At 43.0% G+C, this 23,785-nt stretch overlaps 1 protein-coding gene across 9 annotated transcripts in view; it reads right to left on the bottom strand.

The window, feature by feature from the left end:
- Mast4 (microtubule associated serine/threonine kinase family member 4) overlaps positions 1 to 23,785 on the bottom strand; it is a 593,693-nt gene that overhangs the window by 194,811 nt on the left and 375,097 nt on the right. For 2 of the 9 annotated variants that reach the window (XM_085830879.1, XM_085830877.1), the window contains one exon: positions 21,886 to 21,966. The exons of the other annotated variants lie outside the window; for them this stretch is intronic. In XM_085830879.1, coding sequence (XP_085687005.1) covers positions 21,886 to 21,966 — 81 coding nt within the window. The remainder of the gene's footprint in view (positions 1 to 21,885; positions 21,967 to 23,785) is intronic. 9 annotated transcript variants of the gene reach the window in all.

The raw sequence follows: 23,785 nt of genomic DNA, 5'->3' as shown, positions 1-23,785 counted from the left end.
AGTGGGTCAGAGAGTCTCTCTGGAGAATTGAAACCCCAGATTTCAATAGGGAGAAAAAACATAAGCCTGGCCCAAGTCTGGATTCCCTCTTAACCACACAAATTAATTCATGGAGTGATAGCCATAGGCCCTTTACACATAGTAAAGTGGGAATCATTTTTAGAACCTCCTCTGGAAATCTCTGAAAATATGATGAGACTTTTATTGCAGATACAATTCCTCAGGTTCCAAGTGGGCATCTCAGTCCTGATTTGGGAAGAGAGTCTACAAAGTGAATGCTGCACAGGCATGTGAAGAGTCACTCTCTCCCTGCCATCACCACAGTAAATACTGCTGAGTTAAAAACCTAGTTTTTAGCCCCTGAGTCCAAAATGGAGCCTCTGAACTCTTCTCAACACAAAGTACTCAGTGGATCCATCAAAGCGGCAGGCAATCGAAGAGAAGCATCTAGCACCAGTAGACCTTCGAATGAAGAGTAACTTATGTTCACTCCAGTGTCTTCCCAAAACTTTTTTCTACTTTCAGAGGATAAAAACAACACTATCGCATAGTTTTATCTCACAAACCAATATATTCCACTTTTCTCTTACATGTTATACATAACTCACAATAAGAAGTTTAAAAATAAGCACTGTTTCACAAGTCACACATTCCATGTTATAAGGTATATAGGAAAGACAACAGATTCCAATATTTGGCTTAAAGAATTGTATAACCAAAGAACATCCCCCACACTCATGTGCACAGATCTTGGAGTGTCAGCCCAGTGCTATCCAGTGCAGGTTTTCATTTTTGAGAAACTACAAAATGGTAACAACAAGCCAACAGCCTGGCCAAAACACACTCTGCAATCCTTCTCCTTGTGTGAGAAATGGTGCTATCTGTGGAACCCCTTTGGTTGCTCATAATATCAACAGCTCAGGGCAGGACTTAGAGAGCCTTTGTTGTGTAACTGTGGGCTACTTGAAGCTTTAAAAAATGCATGCTAAAAAGGTTGATATGTGCAAGACATGGCAAAGTATGATGTGTACAGAATTCTCTATGTTCTAACCCTCTATGAAGTCACTGATGAAAAGAAGTGTTTTTAGACATGAATACAGGACTTAAGACTCTTCAGTGTTATTGTAGCAAGGACTATGTTACATGATGCTGTCAGGTTTTCTGATGACTGCCCAAGGTCATTAATCACTAACTTAAATATTTCTTATAAATTCCAAATCAAGAAAAGATGGAGAAGGTCTGGTGTGGTGGTACACACCTTTAATCTTAGTACTTGGGAGGCAGAAGTCCAAGGCCAACCTGTCCTATGTAAAGTGAGTTCTAGGCCATCTAGAGCTACATGTTGAGACCCTATCTTCATCTGGAACAACAAAAAATCTAGGATAGCAAAAACTCTTCTCAAGGATAAAAGAACCTCTGGTGGAATCACCATGCCGGACCTAAAGCTTTACTACAGAGCAATTGTGATAAAAACTGCGTGGTACTGGTATAGTGACAGACAAGTAGACCAATGGAATAGAATTGAAGACCCAGAAATGAACCCACAAACCTATGGTCACTTGATCTTCGACAAGGGAGCTAAAACCATCCAGTGGAAGAAAGACAGCATTTTCAACAAATGATGCTGGCACAACTGGTTATTATCATGTAGAAGAATGCGAATCGATCCATTCCTATCTCCTTGTACTAAGGTCAAGTCTAAGTGGATCAAGGAACTTCACATAAAAGCAGAGACACTGAAACTTATAGAGGAGAAAGTGAGGAAAAGCCTTGAAGATATGGGCATAGAGGAAAAATTCTTGAATAGAACAGCAATGGCTTGTGCTGTAAGATCGAGAATTGACAAGTGGGACCTCATGAAACTACAAAGCTTCTGCAAGGCAAAAGACACCATCAATAAGACAAAAAAACCACCAACAGATTGGGAAAGGATCTTTACCTATCCTAAATCAGATAAGGGACTAATATCAAATATATATATAAAGAACTCAAGAAGGTGGACTCCAGAAAATCAAATAACCCCATTAAAAAATGGGGCTCAGAACTGAACAAAGAATTCTCACCTGAGGAATACCGAATGGCAGAGAAGCACCTGAAAAAATGTTCAACATCCTTAATCATCAGGGAAATGCAAATCAAAACAACCCTGAGATTCCACCTTATACCAGTCAGAATGGCTAAGATCAAAAATTCAGGTGACAGCAGATGCTGGCGAGGATGTGGAGAAAGAGGAACACTCCTCCATTGTTGGTGGGATTGCAAGCTTGTACAACCACTCTGGAAATCAGTCTGGCGGTTCCTCAGAAAATTGAACATAGTACTACCGGAGGATCCAGCAATACCTCTCCTGGGCATTTATCCAGAAGATGTCCCAACCGGTAAGAAAGACACATGCTCCACTATGTTCATAGCAGCCTTATTTATAATAGCCAGAAGCTGGAAAGAACCCAGATGCCCCTCAACAGAGGAATGGATACAGAAATTATGGTACATTTACACAGTGGAGTACTACTCAGCTATTAAAAAGAATGAATTTATGAAATTCCTAGCCAAATGGATTGACCTGGAGGGCATTATCTTGAGTGAGGTAACACAATCACAAAGGAACTCACACAATATGTATTCACTGATAAGTGGATATTAGCCCAAAACTTAGGATACCCAAGATATAAGATACAATTTGCTAAACGCATGAAACTCAAGAAGAATGAAGACCAAAGTGTGGACACTATGCCCCTTCTTAGAATTGGGAACAAAACACCCATGGAAGGAGTTACAGAGACAAAATTTGGAGCTGTGATGAAAGGATGGACCATCTAGAGACTGCCATATCCAGGAATCCATCCCATAATCAGCTTCCAAACGCTGACACCATTGCATACACTAGCAAGATTTTGCTGAAAGGACCCAGATATAGCTGTCTCTTGTGAGACTATGCCGGGGCCTAGCAAACACAGAAGTGGATGCTCACAGTCAGCTATCGGATGGATCACAGGGCTCCCAATGGAGAAGCTAGAGAAAGTACCCAAGGAGTTAAAGGGATCTGCAACCCTATAGGGGGAACAACATGATGAACTAACCAGTACCCCGGAGCTCTTGTCTCTAGCTGCATATGTATCGAAAGATGGCCTAGTCGGCCATCACTGGAAAGAGAGGCCCATTGGACTTACAAACTTTATATGCCCCAATACAGGGGAATGCCAGGGCCAAAAAAATGGGAATGGGTGGGTAGGGAAGTGGGGGGGGGTATGGGGGACTTTTGGGATAGCATTGGAAATGTAATTGAGGAAAATACGTAATAAAAAATATTAAAAATTAAAAAAAATAAAACAGAGAAAATATCAGAGCTCCAAAACCAAAATGTTTTCTTTCATCAGAGGGATCAATTATGTTCTGCTGTATCCTTAAACATCAGAGACATTCCGTGAAATACTGACATTAGGAATCTTACTCAAGTGTCAAATGTAAAAATACCATGTACAAAAATTTGAGTTCTTGCACAACTTCATCTCAACCAAATTGATATATTATATGAAATATAATATATATCTATTGCTGTGGGCCTAAGATTCAAATATAACTCAGTCATCTATTGTGCTGCAGCTAGCTATAGCTACCAGGGTAGCCTTGGCACACAGGATATTGACCTGTGCCAGATGTGTGTATCTGAAGTGCTGTCAGAGCTAGTCAGTTATTTACATCTGTCTATCCAGATGTGATTCAGAAGTGATGAAACCATTGTTTGTATCTAAATAGAATTTCACATCCAGCAAGTATCTTGAAGTCAGAGAGGGCATTTTTAAACTCAATTGTCTTCAACTCACACACACACACACACACACACACACACACACACACACACACACACCCCACACACCCCACACTACCACCACCATCACAGTGCATGACAATAATTTACCCCTGACAAATTAAAGAGGACAACACTCCACAGAGTATGCTGTACAATGCATAACAACTGCTTGTATTCATAATCTGCAGGATGTCCTGAGCCAAATGTGGTCTAAATATACACATTCTCACACTCTTAATGGCTTTTCAAGCTGCGGGGGTTAGCTAAGTTTTTAACAACTGCTTCTCACAAAGCCCAAAGACATTTTTGGCATTGTCTGCAGAGCACTCCCCAAGTTAGGAAATTATTGCCAAATAGTCCAGTATCTCAGGTATGGAAATAAAGTCAACCCAGTAGTTCAATGGTAGGGTAGTTTAATGGCTCAATCTTAATAGTAGAGAATACAAATAATTACAGTCCTGTATCCACAACTGGGGACCCTTCTCCAGCTGTGGGATGTGTCCAGGGGTTTATAGAAGGTAGAGGCAGACCGCTGGAGCTCTGGCTATCTGATCCTTCATGAAGTCAGAGGACTGGGCTTACTTCCCTGTAACTGGACACCTCTGTAAATTCCAGCTAATACCTGTTCCTGGTGCCTGTTTCCCTGCCCCCAGCTCCTTCCCTGACTCTAAATCTAAGCCATAGAACAATGGAGTAGCAGAGTATTGCAGAGCATCTGCATAATTTGAAATGGGCCAACAGATCTCCGCTGAGGCCTCCCTACCTTCCTTCATCTTAGAGCATCACCCCACCATGCTGTTGTGCCAGAACATTTCTACTTGGTCTGCCCAGCAATCATAGAACTCATATCATGCAAAGCAAAGCCAGCATCTACCTTCAAAGCTGATTTTGATCTCTTCCATCACAATCAAATGAACCCCCCTATTCTCTTCCTCTCTCAAGAAGCCACATACTTGAAGCCACATACTTGATTAAGCACATTCAAGATTGGGAAGCCCTCATGTGAACTGCAGGAAGGAGACTCAGGTTTACTTCTTCGTCACAATTCTCCCAGGCTGTGGTGCCATCTTTCCATCATTAACTTCTCCTAACACCTTCTGTGGTCCTTCTTCCCGCTCTTATGCCTTCTTTCCCACTCTTTGGGCTTTTCCGTGCATTCGCTTTTTTTTAAAGATTTATTTATTTATTATATGTAAGTACACTGTAGCTGTCTTCAGACACTCCAGAAGAGGGCGTCAAATCTCGTTACAGATGGTTGTGAGCCACCATGTGGTTGCTGGGATTTGAACTCCGGACCTTCGGAAGAGCAGTCGGGTGTTCTTACCTACTGAGCCATCTCACCAGCCCTGCATTCGCTTTTTCATTCCATCTACATCAAGCTTTTCCAGTGCAAAAATCCTGTTGGGCTATCATGCTTATCACACCACTTTCCAAATTAAGAACTTCTAGACCTTTCCTAAGTTAAACCAAACCAAACCAAACCAAACCAAACCAAACCAAACCAAACCAAACCAAACCAAACCAAAACCAAAGCCAAAAACCAACCCCCCAAGCAAACAAACCACAAACGAACAAAAAACAAAACAAAACAAAAATCTCCAAAAGTAAAAAAACATAAAACCTTAAAAAAAAAAAAGCAAAACAAACAAAAAACAAAACAAAATAAAACCAAAACCAAAACACCCGGCAAAATAGACAGTATATAGTCTAATCCCAATCTTCCTTTTCTATGAAGGCCCCTCTATTCGCTTGAGGGGCCTAATCTATGCAAATTCCTCAAGGTAGGACTTGTTCTCTATCTCTGAACATACTACCAGATACTACTTTCATATCTGTTTTTCCATTCATTCTCAAAGATGCTCTCTCCTCCTTTCTACACACTTCCTAGACATCCTTCATAGTTAGGTTCAAATCCAGCTCCCGAATTTGATATCCGCTGGTGACCCCACTCATGTGACGTTCATAATGTATCTCTGTGGCTTGAAGTTTTCCACACTAAGAACATTCTCCACACTTCTCCCCTGGCAATGGAGTGAGAGAGCAATACATTTTGGCCAACTGACTGATATGCTTTAGTTGACAAGATTCTACAAAGAATTTCAAAGCCTTAGCTTTAGACCACTAGAAAGGTTCATTTTAGGTGCTAAGTTCTCTTAGTAAACCTGAGTCTCCTTCCTGCAGTTCACATGAGGGCTTCCCAATCTTGGATGTGCTTAATCAAGTATGTGGTTTCTTGAGAGAGGAAGAGAATGGGGGGGGGTTTCATTTGATTGAACTAGGAAGATTATTTCTGAGTCTAGCACTATGCTAAAAGGATTACAATAACAAGATACAACTCTCATTTTTTCCACAATCAAATTTACAAAGTGATCGAGTAAAATAGTGTCTCAAAATAAGCAAGCAATGTAAAGACGTATATGTATATGTATATGTACAAAGTCATACTTTGAAGCCCCCAAAAGGCAGAAACCAGAAACAAAGTGCCCCAGGAAATGGGAACATCAGTGGGTTCTGAGTTTTGAATTCCAGTTCAGTCACTAGTGTTTCTCAAGATGCCACTGTAAGGGAGAAATCAGTCCTGTGCATTAAACATTGTGTTTTCTTATTCCACTGTGCAGACACAAGGCACAGCATGTGACTGTCATCACCGTACCTGGCTATCACACTTCAGCGATGCGGATTCTCTGGCTGTTTTTCCAGATACATCTGAGAGCTCCCTGAGGCAGAGATGGAGTCCTTCCAATACTCATCCCCCATATTCTTGTTCATAGCTCTCAGAACACAGGGAGTGCTGAGTAAGTTAGGGACCATAAAGGCCATCAGTGAGGTAAGTTAGCAGACAGCAGAGGGCCATGATGCCTACAGCATAGGCCTGTAGCAGAAGGAGGGGCTGGGAACCTGTGGTACTTTAATCCATTTCTCCTTTTGTGTTTATCGAGTCAGGCAGTCACCTAAAGATGAAAACCATGACTTCTTGAGAGAAGTACCAGTGGACTGTCCTCGAGATAGCAAGGGTTGCATCTTTCCATGCATACATACATAGGCTGGATAGCATCTAAAGTCTGGAAAGTCATTAAAGGCTGATGTGAAAACAGGGAACATAAACCCCCTGAACTGGAGCCGGCACAGTGGTCATGTTCTCATTCTTAAAAGACCTATTCTCTTCAAATAGCCACAATTCCTACCACATGTCTCTCCCTGAGCCACAGTGGTCTGTGAAGCGTCTATGAAACATCACCAGGGGTATTCTGTGCTGATTCATGTTTTTCGGAAAAGGCCGGGTGATCTAGTGAAAGGAGTTCTAGGCTAAGAATAGAAAAGCTGGTCTATCAGTGAGTACATATCATTTGATAAGTGGATATTAGCCCAGAAACCTAGTATACCCGAGATATAAGATACAATTTGCAAAACACATGAAACTGAAGAAGAACGAAGACCAAAGTGTGGACATTTTGCCCCTTCTTAGAATTGGAAACAATCACCCATGGAAGGAGTTACAGAGACAAAGTTTGGAGCTGAGACAAAAGGATGAACCATCTAGAGACTGCCATATTCAGGGAACTATCCCATAATTAGCCTCCAAACAATGACACCATTGCATACACTAGCAAGCGTTTGCTGAAAGGACCCTGATATAGCTGTCTCTTGTGAGACTAGGCCAGGGCCTAGCAAACACAGAAGTGGATGTTCACAGTCAGCTATTGGATGGATCACAGGGCCCCCAATGGAGGAGCTAGAGAAAGTATCCAAGGAGCTAAAGAGATCTGCAACCCTGCAGGTGCAGCAACATTATGAACTAACCAGTACCCCGGAGCTCTTGACTCTAGCTGCATATGTATCAAAAGATGGCCTAGTCGGCCATCAGTGGAAAGAGAGGCCCATTGGACACGCAAACTTTATATGCCCCAGTACAGGGTAATGCCAGGGCCGAAAAGTGGGAATGGGTGGGTAGGGAAGTTGGGGGGAGGGCATGGGGGACTTTTGGGCTAGCATTGGAAATGTAATTGAGGAAAATACGTAATAATAATAAAAAAAGCTGGTCTAAGTCACATGATCACATGATTCAACCATTTCTCTTTTCCCACTAAACTGAGGGTAAATGTACCATGCTGCCTTCAATGGGTCCACTTGAGGATCACAATAGCAGGAAAGATCCAGACACCAGTGTACTTACTCCCCAAGGCTACTGTAACAGATCACTGCAAATTCAGGAGATTAAAAAAGGGAAAACTTGTATTTGCATGTTCTGGAGGCCAGACAGTAGTATCAAGAAATCCCCAATCGCGATGACAACAGGCCCTGGTCACTGGGGCTGTAAGACAGAGTCTGTCCTTTGCCTTTTCTAGCTTCTCAATGTGTTAAATCTCTGTTTCTCTTATTGTGGATGTGTATGCATATGTACACATTTCTCTGTGCAAGTCTGTGGAGGGCAGTGATCAATGTTGAGTGGCGCTTCAATGGAACTCCATTGTATGCATGTTGTGTGTGTGTGTGTGTGTGTGTGTGTATTTACTTACTTTTTGAGACGAGTCTCTCTCACTGAATCTGGAGCTACTAAGTCCACTAGACAAATCCCTGGGGTCCTCATCGGTCTCCCCAGCATAGGATTAAACCTGCTGCCCAGTCAGCTTCTTATATAATTGTGAGAAAGTCAATGTCAGGTCCTCAAGCTTGAACAGCAAATGCTTTAGCAGTGGAACCATCTCCCCAAGCCTGTCTTGCTCTCTTTTAAGAACTCTGTGATTAGACAGAAAGACCACAGGATGCTGCAGGAGCATCTCTTCATTTCAAAAATCCTTAAACACATCATCTGCCAAGGTTCTTGTTTTCAGGTAAGGTAACATTTCTACGTTCTGTCAGTTAGGATCTGGTGTCTTTGGGGTCACCATTCAACTCTTGATACGAAATCAACTGCATTACGTGCACCACACGATTCATGCCCCATGTCCTCGGCTTAGTGCTTATGATCTCAGCAGGATAAAATTTCTTCCAGGTCAATGTATACCTCAGACTTTACAAAAAAAAAAAAAAAGTCTCATGAAGGATTTTTATTGCATTAAGTATAGAACATCACCAGCCAAGTTTAGAAAAGCCTCATTGTACTTGATTTTTAGTTACCAACATTAGATCTCATGCAAAAAAATTTTTCTAACATAGTCAAGTGTTACATATTCTTTTTTTTTTTTTTAATTTCTAAAATAGCCAGACCTTCTGTTCGGAGAAGCTGGAGAGGAAGAATTGTATCATTAATGCTCCGCTGTCAACTGCCAAGAGCTTGAGTGGCATTTGTAATATATGGTTAGTAACAGTTCCGAGTAACCCTGAAAGACAAAGTCAGGGAGCTACTCAAAATTGCCGTGGGCTCCCCACAAATGGCTAAGCGCCCTTGCAGTCTGCCTGATTCATCTCTTCAACAGATAATCTGGAGAAGCTAGATGTGGGTCAGCACATTCATCTTCCCAATGGGCCTTTGTTAAGACTGTAGTAGGCATCACACACTAGGGACCAGGCATTAAACCAAACAGGCAAGTCCCTGCTAACCTGGATGTCTTGTTCTTTTTGGAAACCATCAACAACAAGAACAACAAATGATATGTGGCAGGTGGAAATAGTCACTGCAGGAAGTATCATGAGGCAGTGAACAGGGGTGGGGGCCCTGGGGGAGGGGGATGAGGAGCGTTAGGCTGTAGCTGGGGAATGCTATTCTGTTGTAGTAACAGTTAGTACAGACAGCAGGGAAAGAGAACCGTGTGGGCACTGGGTGGGTGTTCCTTTAGCTGTTCCGGACATCTAGAACATCGTGTTGTGTTCAAAAAGTAGGACACACTCAAAGACTAATAGGGTCATGTCAGAAGGACCTAGAATGAGCTTAAAAGGCTTCCCACGGACGAAGCTTACTTAGGACAGCATGACAGCCCAAAAGAGGCACGATGGTTGTGAATTATTATAGGCCAAATAGATGTTTTCTATTTCTTGTTTAAAAATGTATGAGTCAACAGTAACAAGCCTAAAATTGAGAGAAAAAAAAAAAGAGAGAAAGTTCCTTAGCTGATGAATTAGTGACAGAAACCTGTGACAGATTTCAATACAAAACTCATCCAAACAAGGTCATCCATGAATGTAAAACCCAGTCTGGGTAATTTTGTTGGTATTCACATGAAATCAAAATATCACCCCAAGCAGGGCTTAGACACAGGGCTTCAGGCCTCTTGCTTGAAGCCACACTAGAGCATCCCCAACTGTCCTGGCTAGGTACTGGGCTTCAGGCTTCCTGGTAAGGAATAACTCCACCCCCTCTTGCCATGTATCTTGAACCCAGGTCTGAGCCAGAGGGAACTACTGCACAGTGTAGATTGTGTCTAGTGTAGTGACCCACTGCAGAGTGGAGGCTCACTTCAAAACTGTCAACATTCAGAAAAAAAAAAAAAAGTGGGGGAAAGGGTCAGCTAAAAGAGGTAACAACAGGCATCGTTGTGGATTTGGTCTAACACTTACATTATGTTAATTGGGTCCCCAAATTTCATGAGAATCCACTTGTAAGATGCTGAGGGTCCCTGTCCCCAGTTGGTTTTCATTAGTAAATAAAGTTACCAGCAGCCAATGGCTAGGCACAGAGAAAGAGGTGGGACTCCCAGCAAGGGGATGAAGGGAGGAAGAAAGAGGGGAGAACTGCCATGATGGGAGAGGAGAAAGACCAGGCCTGAGAAATGGAGGACATAGAGACAGCCAACATGTAAGAGCTGGGGAAGTGTGGTCCCAGCCTCCCCTCCCCCCACCATGGGTCTAGGGCAACAAAGATGGAATATAGATTTTAGTAAATAATAACTCAGGAATATTGGAGGAGAGGTGTTAGCCATGTGGGGGTTTGAGAGTGGTCCATCCATTGAGCTGCTTAAAGCATATTAAAATATAAGGCTGTGTGTGTGTGTGTGTCTCTTTCATTTGGGAACCCAAACATTGGGGTAGGTAGTGAGGAAAGTGTGCTGCTGCCGCTGCCACATGGACAATTTGTGTAGGTGACAATTCAAGGGGATTTTTGATTTTTAATTGGGTCCTGAATTAAAAAAACAAAAACAAAAACAAAAACAAAAAAACAAAAAAACAGAAACAAACCCAAAACAAACAAAAGCAACTTCCAGGCTTCAGTGGTAGAATGTTTGCCTAGCATGCAGAACACTCCAAATTTTGATGTCTAGTACCATTAGAATTAAAAACAAAGACAAATGAAACGTTTATAGACAGTTGTACCTCCATAGCAAGGCACACATTAAGGTCCTTGACAGTGCCTTTTGTTATATTTGTTGGTCAAATAGTCACACTGTGGTTAGGAAGGAACACAGACTTGCTCATAAGATATAAATGTCAAAGTATTTGAATGTTATTTGTTTAGATGCCAGAAAATTACCTTCAAATACATATAGGAGTTGCGAAGGAAGAATGGGCGGGAGGGAGTACTAGACAAGAATGGAGGGGTCTTAGCTGGCGAATCAAGGTGGCCAGGGTTCTTGACTGCACTGTTCTTTTAATGTTTTTGGAGGTTTGGATTTTTTTTTTTAATTGAAGAAATAAGAGAAAATTCTGGGAGGATAGAAAATCATAAGCAACAATATAGAAACCTGCTTAAACTAGTCAAGAAAAAAGTTTAGGGGGCTAGAGAGATGGCTTAGTGGTTAAGAGCACTGGCTCCTCTTTCAGAAGTCCTGAGTTCAATTCCCAGCACCCACAGGGTGGCTCACAACCATCAGTCATGGGATATAATTCCTTCTTCTGGTGTACATGAAGTCAAAGCACCCACATCCATACAGTACATAAACAAGTCTTAAGCAGTCCCATGTGACCCAAGAAGATGTCTGAGGGGTGGTGGGCAGGATATGAGCAATAGTAGACAGCTGCTGGAAGGTTCTGAGCAGACGAGGGAGTGCTGGACACTCGAGACACAGACAGAGGACAAAAGTTGACTCAGTGGAAGGCTGGCTGAATTATTACAAAAATCTATTGTTGTGGTTCAATAGCTTAGACTAAGGTGGTAGCTGTAGAGATGGAGAGTCAAGTTCGTTGCAGAGATTTTCATTTCCCATTATGTGTTAAACTATCTGACCAACCCCCCCCCCCAAAAAAAAACCAAAAAACCCAAAAAAACCCAACATATGTGAGAAAGGACTTCTTTGGCTCACAATTCCCATTGGAGTCCATCATTGCGGGGGAGTCAAGGCAGTTAGGAACCTGAAGCAGCTGGTCATATCCTATCCATAGTCAAGAAGGCACAAAGGACAACAAACTGGTGCTGAACTTACATTCTCCACTCTTCACAGTTCAGGATCCCTGCCCAGCAAAAGGTGCTCTACACTGTGAGCCATTGTTCCCCCTCATCAAGGTAACCCTCCTAGTATCACGAACATAGTTTGGTTTAACTACACGTGATCTCAGATGGCTCTAGACTGTTTTGTATCAACAAAGCTAGCCACCACATACAGCTAACGGCGCTTTCCCACCCATCACACTCAGAGACCCTCACCACATGGCATGTGCACCCTGAACGAAAAGATTAAATGTGAGAAATTAAAGATGACTTCTGAACCAAGCATGGAGGCAAGAGAACTACTGTGAGTTCAAGGCTCACCTGGTCTATATAATGAGTTCTAGGCCAACCAAAGCTGTATAGTAAGAGCTTGTTCTCAAAAAACAAAACAAACTAAACTGATAAAAGTAGTGACTCAGAACCTGGTCTAAGGGGGGGGGGTATGGCAAATAGGAACCTTGAAATAGCAGTGAAGGATCCATTCTAAGACCACAATGAGAAAGAACTGCTCCTCTCATTTTGATGTATGCCTGTAATGTCTTATTGCCGGCAACCAGTGATGACTCAGTTGAGGAAATCTCATGGACAAAGAAAACGGGAAAGCAGAAGTCTCCAAGAAATACAGCTCATCTCCCTTTCTTCCTGGGGTCACCAGCACAACTAGAGCAAGCCCATCAAAACTTTCATTCTCCGCTACATGAAACTAGAATATGTAGCGTCTTCAGCAGCAGATTGGACTTTGTAGCTCATTCTGAACGCTCGGTTTCTAAGAACAATGCAAAGCTGAGAATAATAAGACAGAGCACTCATCTTGGAACAGTTCACACGTGTTCCCTAATGAATTCTCACGACACCCCCAAGAGGTATTATTATCCATGCTACTGCTGGGGAAATGTGAGGAGTTTTTCTTCCCCTTTCGGTTTTGCATTTGTATGGCTTCTCGAGCTGAGACACCTCTGTGCTTGACTGTATCACCGTTCTGTGCTTTCAAAGAATATCACAACTTCATTCTCTCATCAACATGGTGGGTGTTAATGGCTGTATCCACAGATTTTTAAATGTAGGAAACAGTTCTTTTATAAGGATGTTAAATGCTGTTTTTTCCTAGTCACAGAATTGAACACATGGGCCATAGCTTTGAGTCCAACACACACAGGCACATAGATGTGTACACACACACACACACACACACTCACCTGGATAGACATATACACACATTTGACAAAGTAGATATTTTTCTTTTTCTCTCTCTTTTATTTTCATTTATCACAAGAATAATTAGTAAGAGGTACTGGTGAAGGCACCATACAGTAATTTCAACATGAAGCCAACATTTAAAAAGTGAGTTCAGTGGAGTAGTCAGAATATTTGGGCCATAAAGGAGCTCAACAATGGGCACTCAGAGCTGCTAGGGCCAAAGGGAGGGTGAAGAGTGCATGGTACAATAAAAAGTCCTGGCCCCTGGCAAATGGAATGGCACTACTTCTTCAGTCACAAGGAGGAGAACACTCTCCTAATGGGGCTCACAGGATCCTCCAAAGGTCACAGCAGTGCTGAGAATATCATCACCCCAGGCAGCAGGCCACTCCAGCTAAGGAAGCTGGCTGATCCTGCTCAGCTTGAAACAGCATAGATCCTGGAGCCTCTAGGACCCATAGCCTGGCTGCCAACTGAACCTAATTTGAGCCACATTACAACATCTAGACTCTCTAAAATAAACTTAAAAGGGCGAAGTGGGCAGAAGATGGAATAATGCATGCAGGACCAAGCAGAGGTTTTTTTCCCTAATGACAAAATTCCCCTCTCTAAATGGAATATTATATTCTAGAAATGTAATTACGGTGACTGTAAGTGGATGCCGGGAGAAAGGGTGACAGAACAGACACGTGCTATAGAAGAGCAATGAGGCTCTCCAGCCCAGGGCTGAAGCGAGGACTACAGTAGAACATAAGTCTACTCACTGGGAAATAGGAATAATCTGGAGTTCTAATTAGGAGGGTGTCAAAGTGCATGAGGACCGCGGTAATCAGACCACTGCAAAGTCAAACGTGATTTGGACCAGGGCAAAGAGGAAAATGCTGCCCCCACAAACAAATTCTCCCTAGGCCTCCAGTGCCTCAACAATCAACAAATTCAGTTCCCATCCCCACAGACACCATGTCTATATGTGTGAAACATCAAGAGTAGCACCAGGCACAGGGTGAGCTCTCTCTACGATTGCCAGAAATTAAGCCACTTTGCATACAAACACCTAGATTACTGATCTGGGAGTTGAACCCCTGTCGTCAGTAGAGTGAACGGAAAAGTGAGTGTGCAAATGTGAAGGGAAAATGTAATTGTGGGGACAAATTGACCAGATCATTTGTTCCCAGGGTCAGGACCATCCCTACAATGATGCATGTATACACAGGCTCTGCAAGGACTGACATATTCCCCAGCCTCCACTCTCCTCAAAAGCCTTGCTTGCTATCTGGCCTCCTAAGACTTTGCCCCCTAATTAGATTGAGTGACTGCATAGCAGATAAGCTTATGAGGTTATGATGTCCATTAATACATAATATATAAATATGTGCATATATACATATATAGTTAAGCTAGGTGTAGAGGCACACATCTGTAATTCCATCACTTAGGACCCTGAAACGTAAGACTTCAAGGTCAAGGACAGCCTGGACTCTATAGCAAGAACTTGTCTCAAGAGCACTACAATCTTCCAGTCAAACAAAAGGAAACCAGGGTTGTCTTATGTATCCTTACCCATTGACATGACATGTGAAATCTTCTACCCTGCATCATCCCTCCCAGGGAACCAGAGAAAACAGCCTGGTCCTCCTTTGCAGTCTTACAACAGCAGTCTTCCCAGTGGCCACACTTACAGAAACGTGGGAAGGGTGGGTCAGCAGAAGGGCTAACAGGCTTGTCCACACTGCCCCTGCCACCTCTTCCGTGACATCTGAGGCTGCCAACCTTCCCATCTCTGCCTCAGCCATGCTCACAAGGTCAGCACAGTGTGTTACCACTAGGATCATCTCTGTGTGGCAGAGCCATCCATCCTCCACAGAGTGACCACCTTACATTGATTTAGTACTACAGAATAATTCAGAAATAAATCTCGGGAACATATAAAGCAATTCATTAAACCATCGCATTCACAAAAGCACAGGAACTTGTATCATAGAGTACAGAGAAACTACCATCTGCTGTGAGCTTGTTCAGATTTTTTCTTTCTTTTTTTGCAGTGTTCTCTCCAAAGCAAAAGGGGAGGGGGAGGGATACAAAGAGGAGTGGCTGCATTTATCCAAACAGCAAATGGAACTAAAAGGACGCAGTGGTTCTGCAGTCGGGTGACATTCTAGTGAGAAGGGGACACAGTGATGTTTCCGGTGAGAAGGAGACACGGAATTAGAACACATTGCCGCACGCTTGGTAAACACTGTGTCTGCCTCTCACCATGGCAACAAGTGAGGTGAAGGGAAGCCGTGGATGCCCAGCAACATTTCCAGCAGCAAGACAAATATTCCGGCTCTCCAACGGACTGCGTTGGCTGACACTGTTCTTACGCCCTCCCTGCTAGGGCACTGTCTGCCTTTGTTGCTCACCACTCCCAGAACCAATACGCGTGGTGTTCTTGCTGGCACAGGGCACACTCAATGCTGAGAAGCGTCTGTTCCTAGGTTCCCACTGAAGTTGGCGATTTGTAGATGGAGGCTATACATTCAGGGTCCAGGTAGTTCACAATGGCCTCAAGGTCACAGCGCTTGCAGGCTTAGAGACACTGGCCAAGACTCAGGAACTTTCCTAGTCTTTCCAGTCAAAAATCTCAGATGCCTCCAGGACCAGTCAGCTAATGTGAATGAATGAAATGAAGTAATGCAATGGGCTGGAGAAAAGGAGCCCACAGGCCAAGGGCAGCAGCAACCTACTCAGAGACAAAACACTGCCAGGGCAAACACAGACTCACTGAAGTTCCTTACACATAGCTCCAGATCCATCCAAACATAGCTCTCTCTCTCTTTTTAAATCTATATGTGTGCAATTATGTGTGTACACACGTGTGTGTGCATTGTGTGCACGCACGCGCGTGTGCACTTGAATATGGGTGTACTTGTGCTATGGTGCATTCGGAGAGGACAGGGGACAACCTCAGGTGTCAGTCCTTGCCTTCCACTTTGTTTGAGACAGGGTCTCTATGTTGCTTCTCTGCTTCTCTCACCATATGATCTGGCTGTTTTTCCCATACCCTTATAAAGATGTTGGGATTATAGACTTGTGAACAACATGGCCAATAAGAACTGGTCTGTGGGTTTTGAGCAACCAAATTCAGATTCCCACACTTGGATGACAAATACTTTTACCTACTGGCCCACCTCCACTTTTTCAAAACCCATTCAGCAACAAGGACTTTACTTAGTATTTAGTACTGGTGTCCCTCAACTTACAATGAGGCTCTGTCCCAATAAAACCATATTTTAATGTCCAGAACCATTTATCATCAGGGTCTAGTAACGACATGTTTGGCTTTGCCCCTTCTTGATCACAGGGTTGGCTAGGAACTACAGCTCAGAGCTGCCGGCCAAAAAGCTCAGTGCTGGCCAAAAAGCTCAGCACAAAAAGACAAGATCACACACAACTAGCTTGGAAAAAGACATTCTTGGAACAATACAACATTCAAAACTTGATGCCTGGCTTCTATTGAACATATCCAATTGTGCCCCATGGAAAAGTCAGTATCCCCTTAAGTGGAGCCATTGTAAGATTCAGACTGTCAGGACATCCTAGGTACTGTCCTGGGTACTGGAAAGGTAAAAGGTTAGGCAAATCAGTCTCTCTCTCCCGAGTGTCTACTCTAACGCTCTTCTTCAGTGCAGCAGGCCTTGATTTCATGCCCCTCCCATTAGTCAGGCACAGTCTCTAGCATAGTCTTCATCAATCAAGTCCTCAATATGTTGATGGCTGCTGTTCCCTGGTCAGGGTTTATGTTGTGGGAAGCTGGGACTTAACAATTTGCCGAAGGATCACAATCCCAGCTCTCTATGTCAAGCAGTCGAGACCACTCTCAGTGGTCTCACACCTAGTACAGAACATGCTATGTCATAAAATATATAAATATAAAAATCAGACCAGACTCAAGTCCTCGGCAATACTCCCAGGCACTCACTCAGCTGATCCCCGTTTCGGGAGCCTCTCCTGTATATATCAGAACGACGGAGGAGGATGGCTGTGTGTGTGAGCGAGCAGACAAGGTGTGTTCTCCTGGTGGAGTTTACAGCACAATGGACACCACCCTTCAGCGTGTGCAATTTCATTTTTGGGTGAGAGGAAGGACTTGGGGGAAGCATGGAGAAGAAATAGAGTATTTTAAGTGCTGGGATCATGGGGAATGCTGAATTGCAATAGCTGTCTCAGAAGTGGAGAGGGAAGACACTCAAGGTCCTCAAGGTGCTATCTGTCACACTGGTAGCTGAGAAACTGGTGTTCAGAATTAAGTACATATTTCGTTTAGGAACTAAGGTATGCGTTGCTATTACCTTTTCCCCCAGCAGGGCTGGAGGACCAAAAAAAAAAAAAAAAAAAACCAAATAAACAAAAACTTTAAAATTTGAAGAAAGAAAGGACCTCTTGGTATACACAATCCTATGTTCTGTTAGTGCAGGGCCGTACTCTGCTTCTTTCCAGCTAGGTGGGCATCTTAGCCTCCCTGAGACTGGCTGTCTGGAGAGCGGGTCCATTCCCAGAAAGCTTCCTAAGGAAATCTTCCTCTCACAAGGAGTGAAGTCACTTTGCTGGCACATTGGGTACAGCACTTCTGGGTCTCATCTCCCAGACAGAAAGCTTCCTCGTCAGGAGAGCTGACTTGGAGCTTGTGGCTCTCCTTTCTGGCCAGTACCCCAGAAGGCTGACCTGGAGAAGCCCACAGGGACCTGCTGGAGAAGGAGAGCTGACTCAGCCGTCAGCACAGCCTGCCTCCCAGGGCTTTACCATGAAAGGAGCAGAACCTTCCACCACCATATTTAGAAAGTCTGTGTCAGCACCTCCAAAGGGCATGACTGTCACTCTTCCCTACACCTTCCCATCTACACACAGGAAAGGCACAGGGGAGAAATCTGACCCCTGGCAGCCAAGAGAGAAGAATGCCATCGGTGCCAAGGTACAATAAATGCACTTTCCCCCAAAAGGCATAAACACAAATCCCTACAATTTATAATATTAGACCACCATTTTGGAACAAACTATCAGAGACACTTATAAACAAGCTGCCAATCACATAACCCTCTCTAGAACAATCTTTATGCATTCTAGGGCAGAGTCATCACTAGCATGTGGTCCTGCCTCCCTAATTGTTCTCTCTTGGGTTCCGGTCCATCCATCCATCCTAGAAACCTCAGTTTCCATCCATCAATGAGCATTCACTACTGAATACCTATAATATACACCTCTCTTCCATCAACATCTGTGACAAAGACTGCTAACTCCTGTTTGGTCCTTTTCCTGAATCCAAGTAAGCTCTATTTCATTAGGTGTGACCAGAACACCACAGTTTTTTAGTAAGGGAATGTGCAACAGCCTCCACTGTGCTCCATTCTCTATGAACTTTCCAATCCATCAAGACATCCTTGAAGGTGTATGTGTTGCAGACACCACTGGTCCCTGGATGGAGCAGATCCTTTCCAAAGTCCTAGGCTGGTTGGCGGTGAACACAGTTCTTTGTATTTAAGCTGTTCTGCTAGGGTGGCTGATTGGTTAGCTAGTTAATACTTCTCTGCTTCTCATGCATTCATTTACTCTTTAACAAACCTTTCTCCAGTTGTTTACTGCATTCCAAGTGTTGAGCAAGGCACATGGGAAATAAAAGCATCTAAATGAAGGTCACAAGGTCTACCTAAACCAGGTAATTAAAATTCTATCTAAATGATTTCACAGCAGTGCGGATGTCTGAAGTCACTGACAGGGGAAAGGTGTGAGACATCAGCTTGAGTTGAAGCTATTAAATCTCTCTCTGTGTTAGCATCTTTCTCTGTAGTCAGAAGCAATCCTCCCCTGTGGCTGACAGTGGTGGGTGGAGGTGAGTGAGAAGTTTTAGTTTAGTAGTCAAGGTTCTGCATAACGAGGCCCCAAATTAAATTAAGTTTTTTGAGATGGTCTCATATCTCCCAGGCTGGCCTTGAGATTGCTATGGAGCTGAGAACAACTCTGAATTTCTGATCCTCCTGTCTCTGCTACCAGAGTGCAGGAATTATAGGCCACACAGTTTTATGTGGTAATGGGGATCAGATCTAGGTTTCATGTACCATGCTGCTGGGCAAGCATGCTACCAACTGAGTTATACCTTCACTGCTCGAGTCAAGTTCTAATCCTTAACAATCTCTCTCCAACAACTCTATTTCTCTCCCATTCCACCCTCCTACTAGACAATCAGCCCATGACTTTCAAAAGATTGTTATATTTATTTGAGAGAGAGACAGACAGACAGACACAGAGAGAGAGAGACAAAGAGAATATGTGTGTATGTGCGCATGTGTATTAGGAGGTGGAAAGATGTGTATATGTGAGGGTGTATGGGAGGAGGTGGGGAGAAAGGTGTGTGTGTGTGTGTATGTGAGAGAGAGAGGGAGAGGGAGAAGGAGAGGGAGAGGGAGAGGGAGAGGGAGAGGGAGAGGGAGAGGGAGAGGGAGAGGGAGAGGGAGAGGGAGAGGGAGAGGGAGAGGGAGAGGGAGAGGGAGAGGGAGAGGGAGAGGGAGGAGAGAGAGAGGACAAACCATAACACACACAGAGGTCAAAGGACAACTTACAAGAGCCAATTCTCTCTTTCTATCCTTTGAGTCCTGGGGATCAAATTGAGGTATTCAGGCTTGACAACAAGCATCTTTATCTGCTGACCTGTCCCTTCAGCCCAGCACAGACACTGAAATACGTTCCTACTTCCTAGAGTTGCTCTTTTCTGTTTTGCTTTGTTTGGCACAGTTGATGCCAAACCTTCAGGATGTCTCGTGGTTCAGCTAAAATACACACACTCATTCCATAAAATTTTTCTCCCCCACACTCTCGGACATTACCTTCCTCTACTACCACAGCATTTCGACTACTTGCATTTTGAGTACCATACTGGTTTAGGAAAGACACAGAGAGGTCTGAGTACCCAGAAGAAACTTCCATATCTCATGCGTAGATCACCATACCTGGAGAGCTTACAAGAGCAGTGGAATTCTCCAGATAAATAAGAAGATTTTCCTATGTTTTAGGATCTAGATGATGCTTTGCTTTTTATAATAATAAATATAATCCTACTAGCGCACTAGACCCAAAGTTCAAAGTCATTAATTCATCTCTCTAGTCAATTTCCCCCACACATTTTCATTCAATCTTATTTTAGAAATATGACAGAAACAAATGTGTAAAACTATGAAAATACCATCCAAAGATTTTTAAGTTAGGAATTTCAAGGCACGAGCTAGGAATGACAAAATTGTGTTCACTTGCTTAAAGAAAATAGAGCTTCAATTACTGTGATTAATATGTTGCTCTTTCCAACTGAAAGTCAACTTCAATTAAAAGATTGACTCTACTTTCTTCCTTAAGATTAAAAAGAACAAGTATGTTGAGTTCTCTGGGTAATATTCTGTTAGACACATGGAGACATTGTGATACCAAAATCTAAAAATTCCATTAGAATATATAGAGCATAATACAGTAATATTATTATTTTCTACCATGCAATCTTTACAACAGGCTGTCAAAATGTCCCCCAACGTGTAAGTGCTGATCTTAGTTAACTGCTGATGTTACTATAAGATGTTGCGAACTAGGAGGTGGGGCCTAGTTTATGACAGCAGAAGGCACACTGAGGTCCCAGCTTCCTCATTCCCCTCTGCTTCCTTACTGTCAGGGCGTGTTCAGCTTGCTTCCCACCATCACCTTCTACCTCATGCCAGGGTTGCCACAGAAGGCATTACACAAAGCTATTCTCTGTCTCTCTTTCCTAGGAATGAGTATAGTCCTGTTGGCAGGAAATGAAACGAAGTTCAGAGTCATTAATTCACTTCCATAGTTAATTAATTCTTTCCCTCAGATTCCACGGTAATGGCTTGAAACCAGGAGCCAAAATACACCTTGCCTCTTTCTAAGTTGTCCGGCACTTTTGTCACCGTGACAAAGAGAACACAGACACAGTTTTGTTTTGTTTTGTGTTTAATGAACAAGAAGAATGGAAATCGGCCTATGGGTTAGGGGTATTTAAGTCAGAGTTAGAAAAACAAGATTTTTAAAGAATACAAATCCTTTTAATAAATACTTTATCCCATAAATTTGAGTGTCTCAAATAGTTTATAGGGACACACATAGTGTGATATTATAACATAAATTAGGAAATTTTCCTGGGAATCGTAATAAATTATATTGTCTTAAGAGAAGGACCAAAACTTGAAAACAAAATTAATCCAAAATCATTTCTTTTCTTTAAAAAAAAAAAGAATTCTTTGAGAATTTCATCCAATATATTTTGATTACATTCGTGCCCCACTCTTTGCCCTGACTCCTCGTCCAAGTTGCTTCACGCGAAAATCTTGGGAGAAGTTTTCATATGGGAGTCAGGCAAGCTATAACCCAAGACCAAGTGATGTTCCCGAAGATGCATTGCAATGGAAGGAGCAACCCAGGGAGCATAACCTACCAATGCCCAGGACAGCACCAATTCGACAGGAGGTTCCCATGTGTGACATGGGTGGGCCCCAAGGACTCAAAGATAAAGCAGTCCTGACAGGCCCTGGGATGCGCTTACCTCCAGAAGTGAAAGGTCAAGAGAGGACTACAGGGGCTGCCCGGGCTGGATGGGGTGGGACTCAGGCTCCTTGGAGTGAGACTGAAAGTTAAAATAACATCATTCCGAGTGGGAGAAATGATTGCAGTACAAATAGCACAGCTCACTGGAGGGACGTGCTCCCCTCGGGCCCAATCACCAGGACCTGATTACCAGCAGCGTCAGGTCATCATCTAATCACTTGCCCCTTTCGGCTCTAGAGTACAGAATAAGGCGGCAACTTCCTGCGGAAAATTGCATTTAAAAACCACGGCTGCCATTTTTATTTGAGCCTTTTCTTTGTCACAAAGCAACTGGTCTGATATCGCCATAGCGATTTTTTTTTTCTGTGCGTCAAAGACAATCTAATGTTATTTTCTATGGAATATACATTGACTATAAGCTTTTCTACATTGAGAATCACGGATGAGTCTAGAGCAGAAGTAGAGGGAAGTGGTCATCAGACAATGTAGATAAACAGTCAGGTTAAAATCCTGACGTTTTACAACAGCAGACATTCACATGTTCACGTAAGACAGATGTGTTCTTAAAAACTCAGAGAAGCAGATCTTCTTTTAGCAATGACCCAGGATTTTTGTTCTTGTTGTTGTTTGCTTGTTTTTTGTTTTGTTTCATTTTCCCTAAGCCTTAAGGGCAATGGTAACAGGGTTCATCGTGAATATATTTGTAATTTTAAAAAACGTCGAAAAATTCCTAAAGGTGTCTATAGACTAGTTTTTATTTCAGAGCAATTTTTCTTTCCTTTTCTTTTTTTCCCCCAATTCAGCAATCACTGGGCCATTGTACTACTTGCTTCTCAAATTCATCCAAACCACTAAACATTTTAGTAGCCAACTCTCAAGTATTCATCACAAGGCAGTCAGAAAGATCCACTTCTCCTTTGGGATTTTGGCCCCATGCCTATCCACTGGTAGAGAGGTAAAAACACCCACTATGTTTCCTTCTTGTTATTCTTTCCTTCTTGTGTGTGATAGGCATGCATATATGTGTGTGCAGGTATGCTTGCCCGTGTGTAAGCTAGAGGTTCTCTTTAGGACATAGCCCTCCATTGCTCTCCCTGTATTTCTCTGATCTGGTGTCTCGCACCAAACCTGGGGCTTGCCACTTTGGCCCCTGGGTTGGGTTTCTCTTGTTTTCAGCCTTCTAGTTCTGGGGTTATAGGCATGCATCTCCAGGCTCGACTCCTACCAAAGACTAAAGTTCTGGGACCATAATTTAGGTCCTCGTTCTTATACAAAAAACCAACCAACCAAACAAACAAAAAACCAACAACAACAACAACAAAAACCACTTTGCCCTCTGGACCATCTTCCTAGCATTAATATTACATCAACAATTTTATCAATAAATCTTACCAAAAGAAAAAAGAAACAGCATTGACCCTTGTCAATTCCCAATTATTTTTACATGACAAAGAACAAACTGAGAATAAGTTATTCTGCTACTAACTCTTAGGTGGAAGTGAGCAATTCTGACTCCTGTCTTAGAACCATGTATTTCTTTTTTATTATTATTAGATATTTCCTTTATTTACATTTCAAAGGTTATCCCCTTTTCTAGTTTCCTCTCTGAAAGTCCCCTATCCTCTTCTCCCTCCCCCTGTTCTCCAACCCACCCACTCCTGCTTCCTGGCCCTGGCATTCCCCTATACTGGGGCATAGTACCTTCACAAGACCAAGGGCCTCTACTTCCATTGATGACAGACTAGGCCATCCTCTGCTACATATGCAGCTAGAGACATGAGTCCCACCATGTATTTTCTTTGATTGGTGGTTTAGTCCCAGGGTGCTCTGGGGGTAACTAGTTAGTTCATATTGTTGTTCCTCCTATGGGGCTTCAAACCCCTTCAGCTCCTTGGGTA

This window comes from Mus caroli, unplaced genomic scaffold (genome assembly GCF_978045245.1).
Source record: "Mus caroli unplaced genomic scaffold, Mus_caroli_1 scaffold_15, whole genome shotgun sequence".
In the NCBI taxonomy this organism is placed as follows: domain Eukaryota; kingdom Metazoa; phylum Chordata; class Mammalia; order Rodentia; family Muridae; genus Mus; species Mus caroli.
Note: the sequence above shows the minus strand (reverse complement) of the source record. Positions and strands in the feature narration are given on the sequence as shown.